Genomic DNA, 26,786 nt, shown 5'->3' with positions numbered 1-26,786 from the left:
AAGCATCACTCATTGTAGAAAACACTCCCCTTTGGCTGATTACAAATGGAATCAGCTGTGGATGCAGCGGACACGACCATGATTTAATTTTATGAAATGTCCTCATCGCAATAGACAAGCCAGCATCTGACCATGACACCCTATAATTCTCAACATTCACCTACATCATCCCGGGGTCCCAATCTCTTCTGTTCTGAAGACCCTTGGATATAGACATTCATAACCTCTCTCCGGACAAAGACTTTCTGCTCAATATATATACTGAGTCATGGATATGTCATTTTAAGACCTTTTTGTCTTCATAGCCTATAACTAGTTACATAATTTAAGATTTATATAATACTTTAAACTTTCAGAACAGTTTTAGTCTTATCATTATCTAACTATTCTCAAAAGACAAACAAAGAAGGGAGGCATTTTATTGCTGAAGAAACTGAGAACAAATTGGAGAAGTGACTTGCCAAATTCATATAACGTGTCAGTGAAAAGAAAGTGAAAAGCACTTCGTGTCGTAAACCTACCCCTTCTTACTTTACCCCACTGTGCCTCTTCTAACTGAACATGTTTAAATGCAGTCCTTGAATAATTTTCTCCAAAATTAATGTGTCAGTCATGTCTAAAAATTCATTTTAAAAATTATCACCCAGTTGGGAAGTCCCATCATCTACAATAAAAGACACGTTTTAGGAGAATCTTTTTTAAAATGGCATGCCCTGAAAATATGAAGGTATCCAACAAGTAACCCCACTTGATAGCTGGATAGTTCTGTAACTAAACCCTAGATAAATCTTTGAAAACAAGAGCAAAACTTGCTTGGTTAATATATCCTCACCAGATGTCCTCATCAGTTTCATTAACAACTCTCAATTGAAGAAAGTCAACTAATTAATGACAAATTGCTGCTTTTGTAATAAAACCCATAAATCTTTCCAGGTCACTGTTTCTACATATATTCTATGCATCTATGTCTCCTCAAGAAAGATAGAGATCAAATGAAATATCTTGGTTATTATTGTAGAAATAGCTGATATTTTACAATTGGGCAATGATATAATACTTTGACACCTATCACTTAGTTTAAATATGTCACTGAAGCTTCAACAGCCTCTCAGAGGTTAGCTGTTTGTGTCACCATTTGCCCTGTCTCATTATCTATTCTCACCATAAAAGAGACATCTTTGAATACTGTAAGGCAACAGGATGGTACTTTGTATGATGGAGCTAAATATGCACCTGAATCTCTGGGCGATACCCCCTGCCTCCAAGCTGAGTTCAGCTTATCCATCACTATGCCATTACACTACAATTACTGCAGATTGTTTTTTAGTCACCTCATTAGATATTTATGGAGATGGTTCAAATGGATAATGACAGGATGAAAAGAATCCAAGGCCAGTCTTTTCAAATTAAGGGGAAAACCTTTCTCCCTGATTTCACAAGTGTCATAAAGGGAAATACCTTACCAACATCCTGGATTTCTGTAATCAATCTGCTGAGAAGATTAAATAACCATAACTGCATCACTATAAAAAAAATAGATTCAACCCCAGTATATTAGCACTGCCTTGCAAAGAGAAAGTTCTGTGGGATTAAAAAAAAATCTCCTATATACTTGCAAAGCTCCTTAGCCAACTACATATTTTCCAAGTTATCATGCACTTAGAATAGGATGCTATTAGAAGTGTTTGTTGGGGGATCGTCTTATTCAAATCTCTCATTTTACAGCTGGGTAAACCGAGGCCCAGACAGGCAAAGTATCCTATCCGTACACTCACAGTGTAATGACAGAACACAGGTTAGAATTCCAGGTCTTTGCCTTCCGATAATAAGACTCTTTTCTCTACATGTGGCTTTCACTGTTAGAAAGAATATGTGTCTGGAGGAGACAAGTTCACACAAACCACTGTACTGCAAAATCTTGATGATGTAGAGAGTAGAGTATTTTCTTATATTCTGTTATTTTTGGATCCATCAATAAAACCAAGGCCCTGAGCAGTCAGTGAATAAAGTTGTGCTATATAGATTGGAATCATCGCACATGACCACATGACCAAAATATGGAACCATAAAATAGGAAGACAATTATTTATCTTGGCACCTTCCCCCTGACTCATTAGTTAGGACAACTAGGAACAAGGATTCAGGGCTCTGTAGTTTAAAAAGAGACGGCCTATCCAGAGTGCCATGTTCCTTAACTATTTGGGGACCTGTTTTCCTCAAATTGACCCAACTTTAGCACTCAAAGTTCCTTGTCCCAGGAAACCTCTCGGTTCCAAGAATATCAGAATGGTTGGTTACCCTTATCATGTAATAAATACAACAGAAGCTTACTGTTGCCTTAGCAGAGGGAGAAACAGGTCAAAGTATTACCTCTTACATGTGCCTGATGTCCTCAGACATTTTTAAAAGCTTCAGTTAAACTGTAAGTGACCCCATATTGAAGTCAACTCCTGAGTTTTTTATGCTTCAACTATAAGTGTCAGAACTGATAATTCCATGACCCATCAATGAAGAATTTAAATTTAATTTAATTTCAAAGGGTCTGAATTTTATGTATGTTCTCAAAGACTCCCAATAGGAGGATTTTGAGGTTCCCCAGACTTTAACTGTTATTATTCACACTGAGAATGCTTTTCAGAACTTCTCTTTTCCTTTCCCTTTTTCAGCAACAATGACCCAGGACAATCCCTCTCACGGAGAAAGGAATATTCCCAGAGCTTCTACAGTGTAACAGTCCACATAAAGCAAGCAGCATAATCCTCTTGAAATCTTAAGTTTCTCTGGTGCAGCCCCTCTGCAGTCTATGCTGCCTGACAGACCCCCATAGGCTGACCTGAAAATTACGATGCTCATGAACCGCTCCCCAAGTCCTTTCTGTATGGATTTAGTAGGAAATCGAATTAGATGAACAAATCAGATCTTACATGCAAAGGCTGACAATATGCATATTTATACAATGTAACTGTAATAATTTATCACAAATATCCTTTGTATAATGATTCTTTTATATCAGCCTGCATCTATAATGACAGCAGATGAGATCATTGTCACATTTCTTTGGTTAATTATGGTCACATATTTGAAGTTTCCAACCTTTTTACTTTCCATAAATTCTCCTTTTCCTTGTACTAAGTGTGACAGATTAACCTAAATTCTGAGTTAATCACAAATGTGAATAAGACATAATTCTATTTCCAGAATACTTATCATCAGCAGCAGTCCTATTTCTCACCCTCATCCGAAAAAAGGTGCATTTTCTAAGTAAAGCAGAATAAAAGTCCTTTTGGGATTCCCTTCCTGAAACTCTCCCAAGATTTAGTAGGTGTTTACTGTTGTAACAAAATGGTGCCCTGCTGGTTGACGAGATACTGGTGGAAGCATTTCTGTGAACAGCTGGTCCTGAGAGTCCAGCAAGGAGCACAGACATGTCGCAGTGCTCGGTGCCCAGGATAAAAAAGCAGACAACATCCCAACCCATTTCAATCAAAGGGAAATATTTCAACATTTCCTAATCCCAACTAAACTTCTAGAGTACCCTTTGACATTTTATCCCAATAGTGGATTGTTCAAAGATTGGGTCTAAAAAACAGAACTGCATTTCAGAAGAACTGTATCCAGAGTTTAATTCCTAACACTATCTCATCAGCCCAAACCTGGGGTTGATGTCACGGTGGAAAACTTCTGTGGGTCAAGGAACCAATAAGATTTCTCACAAACACCTTCTCCTCCAGGGAACTGTATGTGCCTCTCTCCACATTCCTAGCCCACCTCTGGGATCCCATAATACTCTACAAGTGCCTTTATCACAGGACTTAGAGCATATTTTAATTATCTGTTTATCTCAGTCACTGTGGGAGGTTTCTTAGAGGCAAGAATAGCCTTATTTTATTTCCCAACTTCCTAGAATATCACTTGGCACCTAAGAGTTTTTCAAGAAAGAAATAATCATAAAGATGAAGACACATTCATTATTTAAGACAAAACTGAAAGGTCTGCTTTCTCCAAGAAGATTTCTTGGACTCCTTCCTCCACTATGTTCCCTTAACATTAATTAATGGCATTACAAAATCACCTGTTTGTGTAAGTTCTCTTCATTAGGGTGTGAGCTTCTGGGAGCCTGAACTACTTCTTAAATACCTTTGAATGTCTGGGTGAATATTCATTGCATGAATGTCTTCTTTGATGAATTATTTGCTTTCTCTTTGTCTTTCGTGTTCCACTTCCAATAGACAATTGATAATTATTTACAGACACTTATTTTGTAACCTGAAGTTCCTGGAAAGAGTAGTTTGGAGCTATTTATCCTAGAAAAAACACATGTTTTTAAACTTAATCCATTGCCAAGGATGTGAACCCTTGAAAATAGAATCTTGATGAAGGTACTTCAGACAAAGTGTGGCCCAGGATGGGTCTTAATCCTATCACCTATGAGTAAGGTAACAAAAAGAGAAAAAGGCCATAGAGGAAGCAGCCAGAAGCTGCGCCTCAACAGAACCCAGAAGGAAAGGAGAGAAGAAACCAGGAGTGTATACCATGTGCATTGCCATGGGACAGAAAAGTCAAGAACCAAGGATCACTGGCAGCCAGCCCCAGAACACCTGTCTTTGGGAAGAAACATCATCTTGATGTCACCTTGATTTGGATATCTCCTAGCCTTCAAACCATGGCTGATAAATTCCCATTGTTTAAGCCAAACCATTGAATGGTATTTGCTTTGACAGCCAGAAAACTAAAACGCTGGAGTAAAGGGTGTTTGTACCTTGAAGTCAAATCAGTATCCTACGCATGCATATGATCTACCCCACTATATCTAATAAAAGACTTTGCACATATTCGGCTATCAGTAAAACAGTTGTTTAATCAATGTGAATAAGGTAGCGGATTGATATTTTGATGTAACTATGAAATTACAAGTTTTTGTATACCTAGCACAATTTGTGATCATTAAAATTACAGTTGCAAAACACTTAGAAATATTTCCCAATTGCTTAGATAGATTAGTTGAATAAATTTGAGTCATCTCCTCTTCTTTGCTATATGTCTCTGGAAGTTCTGTTACAAAAAATAACCAGGATGAGAAATGGGCCAAATAATAAATAACTATAGAAGAGAGCATCTGATGAAGCTGCAAAATAAATCTGCTATCAGTTTGTTGTCATGTTCTGTACTTTATCCTCTTTTGCTTCGCACATGTAGCATTGAGTAATAACTGTTTTTTTTCTAGTTTTCATCTTCTATTAAATTTTATTTAATCTGGAGCATAGCATAAAGCTATGAATACACATAATAGTTTTTCAGTTTAAACTGCAATTGTCTGCTTTAGAAAAATCAGCTTACTAAGTAAGTTGTATATATTATTGCCACTTTAATCTTAAATTTATCATCCTGAAGAAATCATACTTCATTTATTCTGAGAAAATTGTATTTCATTACTCATCATCAAAATCTCTTTATTTCCCTTGCTTGAGGGATTGTTTAATTTCTGACAACAGCGGATGATGAAATGTGACACTATTCTTACTGTAGAATATGTAAATATATCAGTCTCCTCTTCCAATTTTGATTGCCATCTTGAGATAAAATAGCAGGAAAAGAAATATGTTCCAAGAAAAGCAAGAAAATGTGAGTAAGGCAATACATCCTTGTAATTAAGGGGACTAATTATATAAGGGATTTAATTTTAATTATTCCAAATCAAAATCAGAATAAAATTTCCATTTATTAAGTCCGTACATGCATTTCATTTTATAATAGGCACTATAATCATACTGCTGTGGAAATTTCATTGATTCAAAAATTTACTCCATGTCTAATCACTGTGTGTGTGTGTTTAATTTCCAAATGTCCTTGCAGTTTATTTCACTGAAGTCAAGAGACCAAATGCTAAGCAGTTGGGAGGGCTAGGTAAGTCACTTACGCTCTTCTGGGTCTCAGTATTCACATCTGTAAAGTGATGGGGTGGGACAGTTTGAAAATTGCTGGTCTATAGATTACTACATAAACCTTGAAAATAAGATACACTCCCAAAAATCATATTATATCTACTCAAGAAGAAAAGTATCATGGATTCTGTTCAGAATTAGAAAAGAGCTTTTTGGACCCCTATGGGGAAATCATTTTAAGATAGCTTTGTCCTCATTAGTGTTTGCTGCATGAATATCAGAAGTGCATTGTGAACTCCTCTGAGAATGGTCAACTTGTAGGTCTGGTAAAAGACCTTGGAAATCACAACTAACCCGTCTTGGACAAATGTGGAAGCATCTGTAGCAAGGTTTAGAGTCAGGTCCAAACTGATAGTACTCATTGACAGATGAGCAAACTCCAGATTCTTAGTTCGGGCAAGTTTCCATCATACTTTCATGAATTTATAGCACGAGTTTCCAAAGTTTCTGAAATTCTCCTACCCAAAGTCCCTGCACTCCAGGCCAGATCAGATTTAGAGGCAATATTATTGAAAGCAGATGTAGTAAGTTTCACCTCTTGTTAAATAAACAGATCGCTATTCTATCTTCCTAACCAGGTCCCAGAATCTCCAATTCCCATAAAACACTAATTCTTGGCTTTATTTTAAAATCTAACACACTCAAGCATGATGAGGATTTTTTCCATTTCCTCGTGTTGCCTATTTTCTTTCTAAGTAGTGTTCATGGATTTCTGGCAAGGTCTAATGTGGCTTCAAGAAAGCTGCCCTTTCCTGAGCATAGTCAGCAGAGCAGACCACATAGCCCAACCATATGATCAGATAGGACTAAACTCATGTTTCTAGGATTACATTTAGGTAATCTGTAGCACTCTTGTTGGGTCCAGTGAAGCAGAAAATAGCCTCTATGGCCGTTGGCCCATAACCTTTATTCAATTTCCCACCACACAGCTGGAAGGGTCCCCAGCCAGCCTTGGTTCTTCCTGCAAGAGAAGGGCCTGCTGTGGAGCTAATGTCTGTGATGAACCGAGGCTTACACAGTGAGAGGCATGGGGCTATTTTCAGCTAGAGCAGATCTTTTGTTTTGGGTTGCAATTCATTTCCAATCAGAAGGAATCATTCCTGCATCAGTTAACTAACCCTCTGGCAAGCTCAAATTTTCCATAAACTAAAGCAAGATTTCAGAGCTCCTCTTCTCCTATATCCATTTGCTTGGGTGTATTTCTCAATCTCTCTCTGTTTTTGTGAATGTTTGACACCCCATGTCTCTGAAATGCTGTTAATAAAGAAAGTTCTAAAAATAAGAATATGAAGTTCATTTAAAAGGATGAGGAAGTCGCTTTAAGGTCATCAAATCCACCTACCTACCTTCAAATATATTTTCCAATAAAATGCATACAGTAATTTTTTTCCTATCAAACTTTAAACATTTTACAAATATTTATGGAGAACTAGGTTTGTACAGAATACAATACAAAGTGGCAGATGTAAATATGGGCATGCGTATAAATATAGATACCTAGTTTAAATAATGGCAAAATAAATACTAATTGAAGATTTAGGTCAAGTGCATTCTCTGAAATTTATATTTCAGAGAAATATAAATCACCTTGAATCAGCCTTTGTCTTCCCCAGCTAGAAATGCTAAAGCTTTCTAATGTGGCTCTATCAAGTTCCCCAACAGCTCTTCCTTGGCTAAGAGGCATAACAGCAGTCTAAATCCTGGAATTCTGGAGTTATTCTTACTGTCCTCTATCTCATATCATTGGCATGTGTTTTCAAGACCCCACAGAATCTGTTTACCCTCCCAGATCCTCCCCGGCTACTCATCCCAACAGCTGGATTCCCTTTCTAGGATCCCAATTTCCTGTCAAGATTAGAGTCAAGCTGAGGTTATTCCATTTCACTACCGCCTTGACACCGAACCCTACGCTTTCCAGTCCCTTCCCTAATGAACTGGATCTTCTTGTCCGAACACTCACTTACAGCTGCTGAGACCAGATTGATTGCCTGGAACAAGGATGACAGGCCAGCACTTGTCTGCCTTTTAATATTATCTATTCATGGAGCACTGTAGCAATAGCTACATTCTAAGATTTGACCTTATATAAGGATACCTGACCAAACCTACACTTGCTTAGAAGCTCTCTCTCTAGGAGACAGATTCTTTGGCTGATTTCCCCAACATTTCCTCTGGTTTTTGCTTCCTCCTTGCTATTACCAGTTCTGGAAAGCCTTCCTGTGTTCTGGAAAAAAAAAAAAAAAAAAAAACTTTCCAAAGACCTGAAGTTCAATATGAGCTTTGAAGGATGGATAGATTTGGGGTCAAGGTAAGGGAATAAGAGTGTCTTGGTAAGAAAACAAGGTGTTGGGGTAATTCAGAGGCAGAAGCACACTCAAAGGTTTTGCAAGAGCAATAAGCAGGTGGATACGAAACATCCACACTTGCATGCATGCAATCTAACTCCAGGGCACCTTTAAGCACTGCAGAGGATGAAAAACAAAACATTGCATTTCCTAGAATTCCTTCCACTATGGTTCCTGATTAGATCTAAGTTCTACCAATTAGTTAGACTTATGCAAGTCTTCAATTCAGAAGTAGGTTAAGTCAGGGGAGAGTCATAGGAGGAAGCCTTCAATGACTGGCATGAATGATAGAGAATACAGTCCGATTCTGTAAGTGACAGTAGAAATGGTCACTTCTTAGTTTTGTGGGCAGACTCCCTATTGCAGCAGGAACAACATCTCTATTTGTAGCCCAGTTCTGTGGTAAGGCTTTGGGAATTATTCCTGGATGCTAACTAGAGTCTGTATCTCCGAATCTCTCCTGGATTCTAACTAGAGTCTGTATCTTCAACTTTCTCAACAATTTTATTAGTCAATTAATATTCTGTAATATACCCCTTTCTGCTTTAATTAGCAGGGTGGATTCCATTCTCAACAACTGGACTCTCACCAATACCGTAATTTTGACTGAAGTGGTATTTCCCCAGAGGGCAGCTGTGGGGCCCAAGTGTGGAAAGACAGACATGGGCCAGATTTTGAAATACCACAAATCCTAGCATAAGAAGATAGGAGTTTTCTATAAAAAGCAATTAAAGATATTTGACAGGGTCAATGGTATTATGAAAACATGATTTAGTAAATACCATTAAGCAATGACAGGGCAGGATGGAGAGAGGTGATCAGAGGTAAGAACACAGTCTAGGCAATGATACAAGAACAGTGACTGCTAGCTAACATGGTAGCCACTAGCCACGTGTGGATCTTTAAAGTTAACTTTAAATTTATTAAAATTAAATAAAATGAAGCATTTAGTTTCTCAGTCACACAAACCACATCCAAGTGCTCAGGATCCAAAATGGCTGGTGGTTACCACATTGGACAACACAGAGATATAACATTTCCATCATCACAGAAAGTTTGACTGGATATCGCAGTTCTAATAATATCGATGACAACCTCCAGGAAAAGGCAAAACCTCAACACTGAAGACAGCTCAACAATGGAAACATAAGAGGACAGACTTTCAGAAGAGAAGAGCATCTTATCTTCCCTTCTTTTTATTCCTCTCCACTGCCTGTGATTTAATAATTGTGGTATGTTCAGTTTCTATTAATTACATTATTGTCAATAATCTTGTACTTGACATGCTAGCAAATGAATTATTCTTTGATTTTTATTCAATATCAAGGAATATATGTCCAAGGGTGCTGAGTGAGTGTGTGCATGTGTGTGCATACACAATGAGCATGTTTTGGAGAGTGGGAGTAGGTGAGTGAGGGATAAAACAGGGAAAGAATATGTTCCTAAATTTGTGGCCTGGGAATATTGTGGAAGATTCACATTTGACACAAATAGAATGATAAGGGCCTGGTATAAGACCGTGGCCAGGGAATCCCTTAGCACATAACATAAAATAGTAGCTTATAGAATTTAGAGATTGAATTTAAAGACAAAGAAATTAGGGCTTCATAAATGATCCAAAGACCTTGAATCTTTTGGTTATGAAGGTACGAATGAGAAAAATGAGAAGTGCCATGGGACCAGATCTGCAAAAAAAAGATATTGTCTGATTTTATATAAGTTGTTTTACATGACAGTGAAACAGATAAGTGAAAATATCCAGCAGACATGTATAAAAAAGTCAAGAAAAAGGTCAAAACTAGAGTGACGGGGCATTATATCCATAAAAATTCTAGTTCAAGTCATAATGGTAGAGTTTTCTCTGAAGCAAAAAATGTAAAGAAATTTCTGAGCTAAGTATTGCACTTCGAGAAATTTCAAAAGGTAGTAAAGATAGAAAGGGGCACTATTAAGCAAATCAGAGAGAGAAAAATAAACATGGAGAAACAGAAAAAAATTTAAAAACAATTTTGAGCAGCTACATGCATGAAACACTCATATATTCAGATATGCGATTATGAAAAATGAATGACCAAATTTTTTGTTAAACATGGTAGATTGAAAAGAAGCATTTACTTCTGCTTTCTCCACAAACCTCCCGAAAATGAGAACACAATAATTTCTCAAACACATAACACTAAAAAGATAAAGTGACGCAGCACCAGCAACAGAATTTTGGAAGCTAACAAGCAGATGGAGGACTACTGACTTAGCTGATGAGAGAAAGCTGAAACATAAGCAACAAGTGGGAGTAACAGACAAAAGCCTGATGAATACCAGAAACGTTTAGAAATTGGAGTCACGATACATTTAGACATGGACAGTGGAGGGTAAAGCAAAAGGAATAATTGGAAGTTTCTACAAGAGGCAAGATTCTCTCCCACATCCAATGTACATAGGCAGTTGTCTACCTAATTTCAGCAATAAGACCTATGTCTTACTCTCTAGAGATGATAAACAATAGAGACTCTAGAACTAGCGATCCTAGAACACTGAAAATAGGGCATCTGCTTAACCCAACATTAACATGGGACTCTCTTGTCTCAACTTTGGTGCAAGCCTTCCTTGCAAAGATGTACAAAGTCTGCTGTGTGACTTTTGAGCTACTCATTCAAATAAAAGTATAAAATGATCAGTCGTGGGTGGATTTTTTTTTAAGAATATTTCTTTGGAGAGAGGCAAACTGTGAGTTACACTCCACAAGAAATTCCAGCTTACTGAGAATGATTTTAAGAAAATGCTTCAGAGAGTTTATGAATCCTTGAGAGTTAGGGTCCAGTGTGCTGGTGTGTGAAACATGTCTGAGTAATCTAAGCTGTGATTATGGCTTAAAGGGTGGCAAAGAGAGAAAACAAAGAAAAAAAGATTCCTGGATCATCCTTCTGCCAACAGCAAATCCAGAGATTAGTGAATATTCCCCACAGATATATGTAAGCCACGTAAGAGCCAAAGTCCGATGACAGCTATTATTAATCCTGAAGTGGGGAAGTGACTCCAACAAGGGTACTTGTTGAGTCATTTAAGCACCAACCAATCAAATCAAACTTCATTCATCGTAGCAGGTATGCCTCCTAACTAACTGCAGATGTAATCAGGAACAAATGAGGTTCACATGTCGTTGGCTTATGTCCACAGCAATAGAACAAGGCAACTTCACCTGGCCAAGTTGACACCTGAATCTAACTACCACAATATCAAATTAAGAGTTTTATTTATTGTAAAAAATTGAATAGTTTTAATTACTGAACCATGATTGTGACTTATAGTTGCTGACCATTTTTTTTATAAAAGAGAGAGAAGAAAATATAGGCCTGCCCAGGTTTGTATCCTTGGAAAGAGAAAATTTTCCCTCACTGAGTACATTTAATGGGCAAAAATAAAGTTGCTTTCTAATTACATCCTATAAACCCAGCTTTCAAAGGAGATGTCCAAAACCAGTCAGATGATTCTTAAGCCACTCACCCATATAAAGAGTTTATAAAATACAAAACACAAGGAAGTTAGCATGTTCCCTTCCCTAATTTGACTCTGATTTGGCTGATAGCTAGGTGAGTCCTGGTCTTACCTCTATCACAGTCTAGAGAATGGAGGATTCACCTTTGGGAAAACTGGCCAGCCCAAGAGAAAATAACACATATTTAGGAGTTCATTTCCAAATGAAATAGCTCTGAGCTTCCAGTCAGTGTGAGAGTGTCTTACTCTGAAATTTGAACAGATGTTCAAGAATCAACCAATATTTTAGGAACTTTAACATGAAAGACAGAGACTAAAACAACAAAAAAAGAAAAGAAAAAGGAAACAGACTGAATAAAGACATGTATATAGCAGGAAGGAATTCAAATAACTACAATTACTATCCTCTGAGAGAGAAAAAAGATAATGCATCCTTGAAACAAGAACAGGAGGTTATAAAAAATGAACATTCAGTTAACAAAAGAGGAGTTATGAATTTAAAATATGATACAAATATTTAAATTCCATAAAAGTCGTATTGCATAAACCTCATGGAAAATAAAGCAACAATAAAAAAGAGTGTGAAAGAGATTCAGAGAGAGCAGAGAACACTGCAGCACCATGAAGCACAGAGTCCATCAGCCAGACCTTTGGAAATGAAGAAGGAAAATGCCTCCTGGGAGCTTCATGAAACAGGAAGCCAGGAGAAGCTAGCAGATGATGCCATGGTTGCCATGTGCCCTTCCAGCCGAGAGAGAAGCCCTGACTGTGTTCATCGTGTGTCTTCTCACTTGAGAGAGAAACCCTGAACTTCATCGGCCTTCTTGAACCAAGGAAGCAACATATGGCACCCAATATGGGGCTCGAAGAAGAAGACTCCAAGACAGTATTAAGGAACCAAGGAAAAGTCTCATTAGAGGCATGTGTGTCCAGCCAACAGAAGAGGACTCGAGTCATATTGGTAAACGGCCATTTTGAGTCAGTGACACAGCACACAGCACACAGTCACAGAGAAACGACTCAGGAGACAACACTCGGATGACAGAACATCGGTTTGGATTCCCTCAAAGAGAATAAAACCCAGACATGTCAGCCCGGATGAAAATAACAAAATGGCATTTATGTTGCAGGAAAATGAGACTGTTATAGCAGCAAGGAGAAGAAGAGGTATTTGGCTGCCAGTGCAGATGTCAAGATCTTTGCAATCCTCTCCAGAAACACAAATACTGATCCATTTGGCAAAAGAATATCTAAAAAGGACTAAGAGACTAATTGGACTCATTATTGCAGCTGTCATCGGAATCATTGGAAGTATCACAGTGACCTCTGCTGAGGAAGCAGGGAAAACTGTGGTGAGGGAGCGGGTTCATAATTTCCCGATGGATCTTTGCTGTTCGCTCAAGCACAGGATCAACTTTTATGATGCATCTTTAGGTACCTTGGGCAGCTTGAGGCATGTCGCCACCCGTTTAGGTGGGTCTTCAGGAGTTCCTGGAGTCGTATAAAAGAGGAAACATTTTGGAGAATGAAGGAGATTCAGAGAGAGCAAAGCAGAACAACATAGCCATGAGAAGCAGAGTCTACCAGCCAGTGACATTTGGAGATGAAGAAGGAAAATGCCTCCTGGGGAGCTTCATGAAACAGTAAGCCAGGAGAAGAAGGTAGCAGATGATTCTATGTTTGTCATGTGCCCTTCCAGATGAGAGAGGAACCCTGAACTTCATTGGTCTTCTTGAACCAAGGTATCTTTCCATGGATGGATGCCTCTGACTGGGCATTTCTATCGATATGCTTTAAGTGGACGTTCTCTCAGCCTTAGAATGGTAAACTAGCAACCTGCTAAATTCCCCCTTTTAAAAGCCATTCCGTTTCTGGTATATTGGATTCCTACAGCTATCAAACTAAGAACATCAAGGTTCCATGTACTTACGGTGTTTCATTAATCTGTCCACATAATTTACGTTAGGAAATGCACTAGTTAAAATATAAATGTTGTACCAAATAAACATTTTTTGCTTTAAAAAAAAAAGAGTGTGAAAAATGGAAATTAGGAGAAAAATCTATGAAAAGTAGAGAATCAGTCTAAACGTCGCTACATCAAAAAAATGAGTTCAAAAAAAAGCAAAAACTGCAAGAAGAAAATAATTAAGAAAGTTTCCCAGAATGGAAAAAATGTTTCTAAATTGAGCTAGCAAAAGAGAAGAAAAATATACCTACAACATATTGTCATGAAATTAAATATATATATATATATATATATATAAATTAAGAAAAGACCCTAAATGCTTCATTCAAGAAATGAAAAGGAAGGGAAAAAAAAGATTGTATACAAAGGATGGGGGATCAGAGCAGCACTGAATTTCTGAATAGCACCACAGGAAACAAGGAGTCAATGGAGAAGTACCCTTAAATTTTTGAGGGAACATTAAATCCAAAATCATGTGCTATTTAACCAGTGAAACTTTTAATCAAGTCAAAGGTAAAGAAAAACTTATTTCCTATGCATTCCTTCTGCTGAAAGAATTGAATCAAGAAAGAAAGAAAGAATCTCGGAAACAGATGGCAGATCTTTACAGCAGTCCTGAGAAACAAATTGTCACTATTAGAACAGAACAGAAAACTCCAAGAAGAATCTCCTAGAAAATAATAAAACAGATTTCCTGATGTTTTTAACCTTACCAAGATTATATTAACATGTCTGGCAAAAAGTTCAGGAATAAACTAGTGATGGATATATAATACACTGAACCCTTCCCCCAAAAAATATAATTAACTACCTGTAAAGTAAAATGTTGTCTAAGAAAGGAAATACAAGGATATTAGACTGAATTTATGGCTCAGATGTAAATAAAATTATAAAATAATTATTATATTATTGGTTAAGAATTCATCTAAAAATTATGATATAGCTACATTGCAAGGATGGGGGTAGGTATGTGTGTGGCAGGGAACAAGGGAACAGATATACAAAAACTAAATCTTTATAGCTTGGAAAACCATGGCTAATATCTAATAAGCACAAAAAAATCAGAGTAATAAAGCCATGGTCTTTAAAAATTTGGAGGTAAATAATTTAAAGTAGCTGTCTCTGAGGGAACATTTTAGGTATTATTGTGGAAGGCTGGATTGTTTTCTGTTTTTTATTATAAGCTTTAGACATTCGACTTACCAAACTACATAGGTGTATAACTAATAAAATAAGAATAATCTTAAAGCATTATGGAGGCAGTTATGACTAACTTATAAAAATCAGTTAAACTGAAGAAGGAGCTGAGTGTTTCCAGGAGTTGCGAGAATAATAGCTACATATTTTGGAGGATTTAGCATATTGCAGGAGGTCTCGTAAATTTGGGATTAAGTCATGTTGATCTTCATTACGACCTTAATGAGGTGGGGACTATAATTATCCCCAGTTCGCAGATGAAGAAACCAGGCAAGAAAGATTATATAATTTGACCAAGGTCATAGCTAGTATGTGACAGAGCTAAATCAATCTATGTAACTGGGTTTGAAAGGCCATCCTTTCGTCACTGCTAGTACCCAGTCAGTCTACACTGGCACCACATGCCAGCTGGCAATCTGATTGGCATACCCTCTGATTCGTAGTGCCTACATGGTTCTGTTATTAAATATTGTGGATAGCTTTCCTAGTTATACTATATATCAAATGCTACCAGAAACAAAAGAAAAGTGAAGGTTGAGAAACAAACAGATCCAATTATTGCCATGCAAAGAAACTCCATAGAGTCTTAATAAGTTGTTCTTGTACTTTACAGTTATCCCTTTATGTAATCCTATTTTTTTCTAAAATTCAAGCCAATGTTTTCCTGCTCATTTCTTGTGAAGATAGAAAATAATTGCTCACAACCTTTATATAAAGATTTCTTTATATAATGCAGTAAGAAACAAAAAAATATTCTTTAAGGTAAATAATCTACTCACAATAAACTTTAAGTCAGCATAGTTTAGTTCCATGGATGGTAGGCATGCATCTCTTACCTCTCCTGACCTCAGTTAGCTTGTAGCCCAGAATGGAAGGGGGAGAAATTTGCACTGGCAAAGGAAATTATGATTCTATGATAATCTTGGCCAAGAATCCAGGGGGAGGAGTGGAGCTGGGGGAGGATTGAGAGAATGGTTAAAACCAAGGCGAGAGTTGATTAGAAGAAAAAAGGGATTAATAAGGAAAGACTTCACAGAGATCAAGTTCAAGCTGAACCTTAAGCAAAGAGTAGGAGCACATAGTGGAGGTGAGAAAGCAGAGCAGACCAGGCAAGGGGAATAGAAGTGACTGCCCAAAGTGGGGCATAATGAGGAGGTTGGCCAAGCTAGAGAGGAGAGTTCATGTTAAGGCACAGAGGTGAGGCTGGGTCATTACACTGAGACAAATGAAGGCAGAAAGAGGAGCTTAAAAGTCATCGAGTACTTTTCTTTATAAGCTTTACTTTCCAATATCTTTATTACTGTTATGACCCTTCTCTGAATCCCTTGCAAGTTCTCAAAGTATTTATGCCAAATTATGGTGCTTAATTGGAACAAGGCTGAATCAAACAGAAGTGAAATGAAAAGCATGCCACAAAGCTTGTGTTTTAATATAGCTATGTTAACACAAAATTGCTAGTTCAAGGTCAGTTTCTCTTGGGACTGAACTCAATACAATTTCCTATGAAAAAATATAATAGTAACACCATATTCTATCTTCCAGGTATTGATTAAGTTGAAAGCTAGCTATTATTTGGGTGTTGACCACATGGGTATGTTCAGTTTGTTAAAATTCATTAAACCATACCTTATGATGTGTACTCCTTTCTATCTGTATAAACACATCAATAAAAGCTTTCTAAAAGTACTGATTAAAGTGCCTTCCATGTACAAGTACCTATTAAGTGCCCATCTCAGTAGTAGGCATTTTACATGGAGAGTAGGTGTAGTGAGTTGAATTGTGGCTCTGAAAAGATATGCCCACATCTCAATCCCTGGAACCTGTAAATGTGACCTCTTTTTTTCAGAAATGAGAGAACATCCTGGACTATCCAGTTGGGCCCTGACACACACAGAGAATAGACCACAGGGAGGAGAGAAGAAGGCCACGTGAAGATGGACTGGAGATTGCAGTTATGGCTAAAGAATGCCTGGAGCAACCAGAAGCTGGAGGAGGCAAGGCAGGATTCTTCTCTAAAGCCTGTGTTGGGAGCACAACACTGCCGGCACCATGATTTCAGACTTCTGACTTCCAGAGCTGTGAGAAAATAAATGTCTACTGTTTTAAGCTGCCAGGTGTGTGGTCGTTTGTTATGGTAGCCCCAGGAAATGAATAGAGTAGATATTACTTTACAGAAAGACCAGGGAAACTTAGAGAATTTAGATGATTCTAATTGCTAGAAAGTGACAGAGTCAGGAGTCTAACCTGAGACTCTAATTCCAAAACCTGCCAGGTTTTCATTACACTGTGCTGTTTCAAACACTAATTAATTCCTCTCACCACTGGGTCCTGTGACTGATGTTGCACTTCCTTGAATGACCTTCCTAGCAATATACAAATTGGTTGATTGATTGCTTGGCTTCTCATAAAAGTTTTTCTAGGTAAAAATCTTACGCTGTAGCAATATGATGATATTATCTTGTCAAAGATGACACTTGCTAATGCTGTAATATTTCATTGTGGCCACTATTCCAATGTTATATCATAAAAAGCTTTTCCTATGGGAGAACTTCAAAGTCTTCTCACAGGATTTTTTTAATGTACGAGGAAATTCTACAGTGTGTAATGGGATAAAAGCCATGATGGTACATAGGTCAAACCAAAGTGCAGTGATGCTTATGCTTGAAGATTAACATAAAACACTCTCTCTTCCCTGCTGATATCATGGGTAATTAAACTACAGTCCTACTCCTACAATTTTCCTGACAAGCTTTACAGTTCTCATTAATCATGAAATTCAGATATCAGCAATGGATGTTCCACGGGCATGCTCATGGGAATGAGCAGCTTCTATGACCTTGGCTTCAGCGATGCTTGGCTGTGAGCCCAAAGAAAGGCTAATGGTCATGACTTTCATCATGAAATTATTTCAGGTCAGCGTCTAAGCCAAGGGGGAAAGGCATCCCACAGAAGAGTCACATTTCTCATCATAATGAATTACCTTATCCCACTTGTTATAAACTGGATTATACAGAATAGGTATCGTTTTTGTTTCTAGTACTACGTTCAAATGCTGTATATAAGAAAAGGAGATCTAGCATTGAAGAAGTTTCCCTATGCCTTCGCTATCCTATCAAAAAAAAGTCTATGAGAAGTTCTATAGGTAAATCAAGCAAATCTATTACGTATGAGCATTCGTTAAGTAAGAAAAGTAAAGAGTTTAACACATGCTGAGTAGTGGATATTTAAGGTATATTCACCAATGTTAAGAACTGTGGGATATTTGAAATATGGGCTCCACGATAAAAAGTTAACTGGCTTATTGAGGAACGCATAAGCCTATTTATAATCCTGACCAAAGATTTAGGAAAAAAGCCTAGACTCCTTTACAAACCTAAAATATCCTCTAGACTTATTTCAGACAAGGGACTGCTGAAAACAGTATTGGCAAAGAGAATGAAAGGGCACCTCAATTTTGTGAATCTTCTGAAGCCAGGTTGAGAAGTTCTAGAAAAAAACATTAGGTTAAAGCTTTGGGACCATAGAAGTTCATATGGAAAAAAAAAACTTGAAAAAAAAGCTAGGAAAATACTAAAAGAGAAAAGCTACAAAGGAAGATGAGCCCCATAAGATGCAAGTTGGTAGATTGATTGCTTGGCTTCAATAATATAAAACCTATAATATAAAACCTGTGATTGGCATTGACTGGCCCAATCACAGATACACAAGTGGGATATAATAAAAAGCAAAGTAAATGACCCAAGTACATATAATGGAGGTGGCATCTCAAATAATGTATAAAAATGGAATGTAAAAAATGTCAATGGGTAAATGGATAACTATTTTTTAAAATTAAAATACAATACAATAAAATAAAAAATTAAAAGAATAGAACAGTGGTACATACATCATGCCATATGTAGGAGCAAATTCTAAATGGATCAAAAACCTAAAAGTAAAATAATGAAATCAGGGTAATGGCAGATAACTTGGTGGAATTAACCTGCCTGCAGATTACAATTATAAAATTCAGACAGAATATTTAAAAAGTAAAGTGAATTCACTGCCCTCTCCCTTGGTGGAACACGACTCCCAGGGGTGCAACTCTCCCTGGCAACATGGAACAGAACTCCTAGATGAGCTGAGACCTGGCATCGTGGAATTGAGAAAGGCTTCTTGACCAAAAGGGGGAACAGAGAAATGAGACAAAATAAAGTTTCAGTGGCTGAGAGATTTCAAACAGAGTCAAGAGTTTACCCTGGAGGTTATTCTTAAGCATTATCTAGATATCTCTTTTTTAGTTTATGGCGTATTGGAGTGACTGGAGGGAAGTACCTGAAACTGTTGAGCTGTGTATCCAGTCGCCTTGATTCCTGAAAATGATTGTATTAAGATATAAGTTTTACAATGTGACTGTGTGATTTTGAAAACCTTGTGTCCGATACCCCTTTTATCCAGGGTATGGACAGATGAGTAAGACAATATGGGTAAAAAAATAAATAAATAATAGGGGAGACAAAGGCTAAAATAAATTGGGTAGATGGAAATACTAGTGGTCAATAAGAGGGTGGGGTAAGGGGTACGGTATGTATGAGTTTTTATTTTATTTCTTTTTCTGTAGTGATGCAAGTGTTCTAAAACATGATGATCATGATGAATATACAACTATGTGATGATATTGTGAGCCATTGATTGTACACCATGTGTGGAATGCATGTGTGTGAAGATTTGTTAATAAATTTTTTTTAAAGTAATCTAGGGCACTGGACAGAAACCAAAAGTTGGCAAAAACTAGAGTGAAGTCCTCTTCAAAGACAGAAACTGCACTTGGTGAGATTTGAAGATTTGTGGCTTTTGGCCTGAAGATACTCCACAATTTCTGTATAGCTTGAGGAAACAGAGTCATAGCCATACCAGCTTGAAGTGCCAGGGAACAGAAGAAAGGGCTATAAAGTCAGCCAAACTTGAGGGAGAAGACTTTGGAAGGGCAGGAACTACAGAGGGGGTAAAGCTCACAACCTATATCTTTCCGAATCCTGGCTGATGTCACTCATGCATGAGTGAGAACCCAAAAGATCAGTGAACAAGCTGCAGCTAAACACTAAAAAAAAATGAGCAGAGATTTCAGCTGCTGCTGACCATTAACAGAGAAAGAGTTTGAGCCCAGTCAAATGGTTTAGAAGAAAGTCAATTATATTACACATGTACACACAGACACACATGTGTGTGATACATGTATCTTATGTATTTATGCATGTATGTATGTACACAACATGAGAGAAAGAATAGAGAAAATCATAAAGCAAATATGATATTGTTAACAATTCAGGAATATAGGTGAAGAGTAAACAGGAGTTCTTGGTATTGCTTTTGCAACACTAGACATTATTTAGAGGTAAAAAGTTATGAAAAAGAAGATGGAAGAGGAGTATAAGGCACACAGGTTTGGAACTCTGAAAATATTAAGAGTATTCATTAATTAATAAACAAAACTATATTATATATAGTGGTAGTTTGGAGCTATGTACCCCAGAAAAACATGTTCTTAAACTTAATCCATTTCTGTGGGTAAGAAATTAGTTTAAGTAGGACCTTTTGATGAGGCTACTTCTGTTACTGTATGGCCAAACTCAATTGGGATGGTTCTTAATCCTGTTACTGGAGTCCTTTACAAGTAGAGTGAAATTCAGACAGCCAGAGGGAAAGAAAGCCACAGAGGGATCAGCCAGAAGCTAAACTTCAACAGAACCCTGAAGAGAAGGTAGAGGCCAGGAGAGGCTGTCCACGTGCATTGCCATGTGACAGAGGAGCCAAGGACCAGGGATCACTGGCAGCCAACCTCAGAACCCCAGGCTTTGGGAGGAAAGTGTCACCTTGATGTTGTCTGAATTTAGATTTCTCCTAGCTTCCAAACCACGAGCTAATAAATTCCCATTGTTTGGTCAACCCATTGAACAGTATTTTCTTTAGCATCAAGGAAACTAAAACACATTATTTTCAGATGCATAAATACATTATAAAAGATTAAGACATGCTGGGTATGATATGTGCATATATATATATATATATACTATGTATATAAATATATGAGTTTGTATATAACTTTTTAAAAATCTAACAAAAAAGGGCTCTCAGTCAACCTAAATTACTGGACCAAAGCTAAAGTTCAGAGTTTCCAGTCAGAGTAACAAACAGTATTTAGGCAACTTTGGTTCACTGGAAACCAAATAAGAGATAACATGTCAGTACAGTACAGATAATAGTTTGAGGAGTATTTTGGTTGTTTTATGGCTTCATTTTCTGTTTAACAAAATAGGCTTTAAGGCTACATGTTTTGTTAAAACAAAAATGCCATTTGAATCAAAAGCCCACCCCCTCCATCTCTCAGCTTTTGATCATCCCTCCCTCTTCCCAGAAAAGTTAAGGCCAAAAGTAGCAGCTCCTTCACATATGCACCAGCCCTCCCCATCTACGAACTCCCCTACAAGTGCACCTTTCCATACAGTCTTCCTTCCAGTGTCAGGAGAACTCATGGCTCTTACGCTTCCTAAAGGAAACTGTTTCCTGTTCTCTAGATGCCCATTCCTCTGTGACTTTGGGTTGGCACATGGGCACATGGATCAGGTAACCATGGTGATGGCAAGGACTGAGCTCATGCTTGGATTTCACAGCATTGGCTCCCACTTATCAAGGCCAATCTTGCAGCTGCCACAACCATACCTGCTAATAATGAGACCAATGCCAAGTTCCCAGTATGGCAGCATCCCTCAAGGAAACTAATAGACTATTTTGTAGCAAGTTGACTAAATTGAACTCCTTCTAGCTTGGGCATATTCACAATTTATTTTGACAGGAATAGATGTATCTTTGAGGTCTGAGCTTGCTTTTCCTGCCTGCAGGGCTTCATCAGGACCATTCTCCAATTGCTTACAGAATGTTTGATACATTGGCATAAGATCCCATCAAAGGACCCACTTTAAGCAAAGGAAGTAAAGAGATTTGTCTGTCACAATCGATTCATGGCACATATCACAAACCACACATCTAGAAGCCTGAAAGAGCACTGGAATGGCCTGTTGAAGACACAGTGGAAGCACCATCTCTGAGGTGATACTTTATGAGTATGGGATACCGTCTTTCGGGATGTTGTATACAGTTGAGATCAAAGACCTCAAAGACCTCCATATGGTGTTGTATCCCCAAGAGAAAAAATGCATGGACCCAGGAACCCAGAGGCAGAAGCAGGAGTGGTCTGTAACTCTTCTTGGGAATTTGTGCTTTCCTCAAATTCTGGGCACTACAGATTTGGAGGAGGTCCTGGTTCCCAAAGAAGGAATTCTTCCATGGGCAAATAGCAAAAGTTTCTTTAATTTCATAGCAATGGCTGCCACTTTGGGCCTCTTGTGTCATGTTACCTGCAGATGAAGAAGAGTCACCATATTGGGAGAAGTTGACCCCGTGCATCAGGAGGAAGTAAGGCTGCTGTTATACAATAAAGACATACCCAGCTGATCCACTTTGACACAGCTTACTACTGCCTTACTCAATCTCGATGGTAAATAGACAAGTGCAGCAACTCTGGCTGGAGAAGAGCACACTGCCTGCTCTACTGCCAAGGATGAGTATCTCAATCAGGTTAGCACATAAGCTATGAGGACCAATAGAGATGGCTAGCTGAAGGTGAGTGCAGTTGCTTGGAGTTATGTACCTCAGAAAAACATGTTCTTGAACTTGATCCATTGTAAATAGGATCTTTTGATGATGTTTCTTCAGTTACGGTGTGGCCCAGGATATGTTTTAATCCTATTACTAGCATCCTCTATAAGCAGAATGTAGTTCAGACACACAGGGAGAAAGAAACAGTGAGCAGACAGAAGCTGGAAGTCAATACAGCCCAGAGAGACCATTAGAGGCTCTCATGTGCATTGACATGCGACAGAAAAGCCAAGGATCGAGGATAGCTAGCAGCCAGCCCCAGAACACTTTTCTAGAAGAAAGCATTCTCTTGATAATGCCTTGGTTTTTGGACTTCTCTTAGCCTCAAAACAGCAAGCCAATAAATTCTCATTGTTTAATGCAACCCATTGCATAGGATTTGTTTTAGCATTAAGGAAACTAAAACTGTGAAGGCAGGATTAGGAATAGTCAGCAGAGAGGGAGAATCTATAACCAACTGCAGTAGTGAGGGCAACAGTTAATCCCACTAATCCTCCTCTTCTAAATTTCCCCCAGGATAGACCCATAGAATTCCTGGAGGAGCTGCCCCCAGAATTTATATGAAGAAGTGTATCTAAGGGGTGGGTAGAAGTTAGGTTCAGGTGTCAACTTGGCCAGGAGATGGTGCCTAGTTGTTCTGTTGTTGTGGACTTAAATTATCAGTGTTTGAAATTCATCTATGGCTGATTGAATCTGTAGTCAGAAAAGGGAAATGCCTTCTGCAATGAACGACATTTAATTTAATTAGCTGGAGGTTTAAAAGGAGGAGTCAGAAGAGGAAGAACACCTCAGTACAGCTCAGCACACCTCAGCTCAGTGCTCAGAGCCAACATAGATCCAGACATTCGGAGATGCAAAAGGGAAACACCACGGAAAACTTCTTTGAACCCAGAAGCCAGGAGAGAAGGCCAGCAGACATCACTGAGTGCCTTTCATTGTGACAGAGAACCCAGATGAAAACCAGCTGCCTTTCCTCTGAGGAATTGTAAATTTGTAACGAAACAAATCCCCTTTATAAAAGTCAATCCATTTCTGGTGTCTTGCATTCTGACAGTTTTAGAAAACTAAAACAAGGTGCAAGAACAGGGTTTTGCTGGTTGTTGTGATGCACTGCTCACATACTTCTTGAGTAAAGACTGGGATTACCTCAGCTGAAGAAAGCTCTTTCTTGCATCCAAATGATAAATGATCATGGAAGTATAAAAGTCCAGCCCTCTAACCCAGGTCAGGAAAGTTCTTAAGTGTCATTCCACCTTCAGAATGCCTACCTGGGCAACTGCAGTTTCTGTGGTAACTGGATCACAGCTCAATTCCTCCTTCAGCCCAATCCTGCTTGCTTCTTTTTCTTCTTGTGGGTGTTGATCCCAAGAGCATTCCCTGATAAACTCCTATAGACTATTCTCCATTTTGGAGTCTGCTTCCAGGAACTCAAACTTGGTAGGCTTTTGCCATTAATCATGCCCTTTCTCTACATTATCTTCATCCCTACACCTCTATTGGCTCTTTTCCTTTGGCCCATAAACATTTTCTGATTTGTCAAATTGTTTATTGAAAAACTTTTACATATACATAAAAGTTAAAATACATTGGATTATATATGTAATTAAATTTCTTTATTGAAGACAATAAAATTTTATGAACATACAAGTGTTCCAGAAAATCTGTGGTATATCATTATCACCTATATCACCAGGAGTAATTTTTCAAAGATGTAATTAAATTAATTTAACAGAACAGACCTATAGTCAACCATATAAGGTTTGTTAGCATGATGTCATTCTATAAAGCACCCTAAAACAGTTTTTATCATAATAAAATCTGCTGTAGTTTAACTGAAAAAGATTAGATGGTAAAACTATACCATCAGGATCATGGAATTTGGGGATTCTTTAAAGAGATCTGTTATGTGACATTGTGTCAAAACTTGATTAGAGATTTATAATGAATTACTGACATACTCAATCAGATGGGATGGATCTCAAACTAATTATTTTGACTGAAGGAAACCAGAACAACAACAAAAATGAGTACATACTATATGATTCCATTTATATAGCATTTTAGATAATGCCAACCAATCTAATGTTGTAATAGACAGATCTCTGGTTGTCTGGGAAGATGGAAGGAAATGAAGGATTTAAAAGAGACATTCTTCAAAAGAAGGTAGAATGCGATGCTTCAGGTCTCCATCACTCCCTGCCCCATAGATGCTTTGAACAACCAGCGAAACTCTGGCAGAAACATCTTTCTCAAAGCTCCATAAAACAGTTAAGGGTTACAGTGACAGGATGAGCATTAAATCAAGAAAAAGACCACTTAAAAACAGTAGGATCCGGCAGGCCATGGTGGCTCAGCAGGCAGAGTTCTCACCTGCTATGCCAGGGACCCGAGTTCAATTCCTAGTGCCTGCCCATGAGAAAAAACAAAAAACTGTAGGATCTACTAGCACCTGGCTTGCTGCTTCCCTCACTACTTATGGGCTCAGTGCAGAGCTGGCAGCACTCTCAGTGCATGGATCCCTGGTCCCAGTTCCAGAAGGAGAACAGTACTCTCTTACACATACTGAAAGCATGTATGTCTGTCCCAATCTGTCTGATTCCTATAGAATGCCATGGGAGAGCAGTCAAGTGTCTGCCTGGGGCAAAGGATTGCTGGTTTTAGGATGTACAGAATAGTGCCCAAGACTATGAGGAAACTGTAGAGAAGAGATGTAGACAAGATGCGTGCACAGAAAGGAAGAACACTAACCTTCAACCTGGAGCTAAAAGCTTATTGTATGGGTAAACCATAAAGGAGAGAACTTGCACACATCAATATAGACAAAGAAGAAAGTTAAAGCATTAGAGACCACTGATGAGGAAGGCCATACTTTACAAAGACTTTTTGAAAATGATCCTAAATATGCTCAAAGAGTTAAGGGAAAACATGGACAAAGAGCTAAAGGAAATTGGAAAACAACAGATGAGCACAAAGAGACTATCGATAGACATGGAAATCATGAAAAAGGAACTTAAAAGAGCTGAAGATCACTGTATTATAAATTAAAAATTCTAAAAATCCCCTAGAAAATTTCAAGGGCAGCTTGGAGCTGAAAGAATTCGATGAAAGATGTGACTGATTATGCACATCCACATTTATTTATGCTCAATAAACTCCAAACAGGATAAACCCAAATAGATCCATACCATAGCATATTATAATCAAACTGTCAATACCAAAGATAAAAAGAAGATTCTGAAAGCCACAAGAGAGAAGCAGCATGTCACATACAAGGGAGCATCAATAAGAGTCATCAGAAACCATGGAGACAAAAATGCATTGGAAAGATATATTTAAAGGGCTGGAAGAAAAACTGCCACCAAAGAATTCTATATCCTGTAAAATTTCTTTAAAAAATGAGAGAGCAATTAAGACATTCCTAAATTAAAATTAAAAAGTTGAGGAGGCTCATCACCATTGCATGAGATACTAAAGAGAGTTCTACAAGTTGAAAGAAAAGGACAGTAGACAATAGATTGAAGCCACACGAAGAAAATCATGATCTATATTTAGGGTACTAAATATGGATAAATATAAATGCCAGTGGTATCGTATTTTTGGCTTGTAACTCCACTTTTTGTTCCGTACAGGATTTAAAAGGCAAATGCACAAAATGTAATGATAAATCAGTGGTTTTGAACTCATGTATAAATGTATAATTTGGGACAAGAAATAAATAATGATGGAGGGACAATGCAGTATAGGAACATAGTTTGCATATACCATTGACGTTAAGTTGGTATCAAAGCAAACAAGATTGTTCTAGATTTAGGATGTTAAATTTAAGCCCTATGGTAACTATAAAGAAAATATTGGAAAACACGCAAGCTCACAGAGACCAAAATTAGAGTACAGGATACCAGGGGCAGGGGGCAGGGAGAATGTGGGTTTAATGTATAGTGGCTATTGGGTTTCTGTTTGCGGGGGGAGGAGAAAAATTTGTTAATGAAAGGCAGTGAGGGTACCACAATACTGTGAATGTGATTAATCCCATTGAATGGTATGTTTGGGAGTCGTGGAGTTGGGAAAATTTATGTTGTATATATGTTCTCACAATTTTTAAAAAAAGAAAAGGAGCAACTAAAGAGATGGTGATAATTATATAATTTT

General features: G+C 37.9%; 1 protein-coding gene across 2 annotated transcripts in view; it reads left to right on the top strand.

Annotated features, from left to right (window-relative positions):
* LOC143676046 (uncharacterized) overlaps nt 1–17,022 on the top strand; it is a 49,265-nt gene extending 32,243 nt beyond the window's left edge. For both annotated transcript variants that reach the window (XR_013171781.1, XM_077151873.1), the window contains one exon: nt 16,789–17,022. Coding sequence is in view for 1 of the 2 variants with exons in the window: in XM_077151873.1 (XP_077007988.1) it covers nt 16,789–16,874 (86 nt within the window). In the remaining variant the exon portion in view is untranslated. The remainder of the gene's footprint in view (nt 1–16,788) is intronic.
* Nucleotides 17,023–26,786: the final 9,764 nt, after the last annotated feature.

This window comes from Tamandua tetradactyla, chromosome 3, assembly GCF_023851605.1.
Source record: "Tamandua tetradactyla isolate mTamTet1 chromosome 3, mTamTet1.pri, whole genome shotgun sequence".
NCBI lineage: Eukaryota > Metazoa > Chordata > Mammalia > Pilosa > Myrmecophagidae > Tamandua > Tamandua tetradactyla.
Note: the sequence above shows the minus strand (reverse complement) of the source record. Positions and strands in the feature narration are given on the sequence as shown.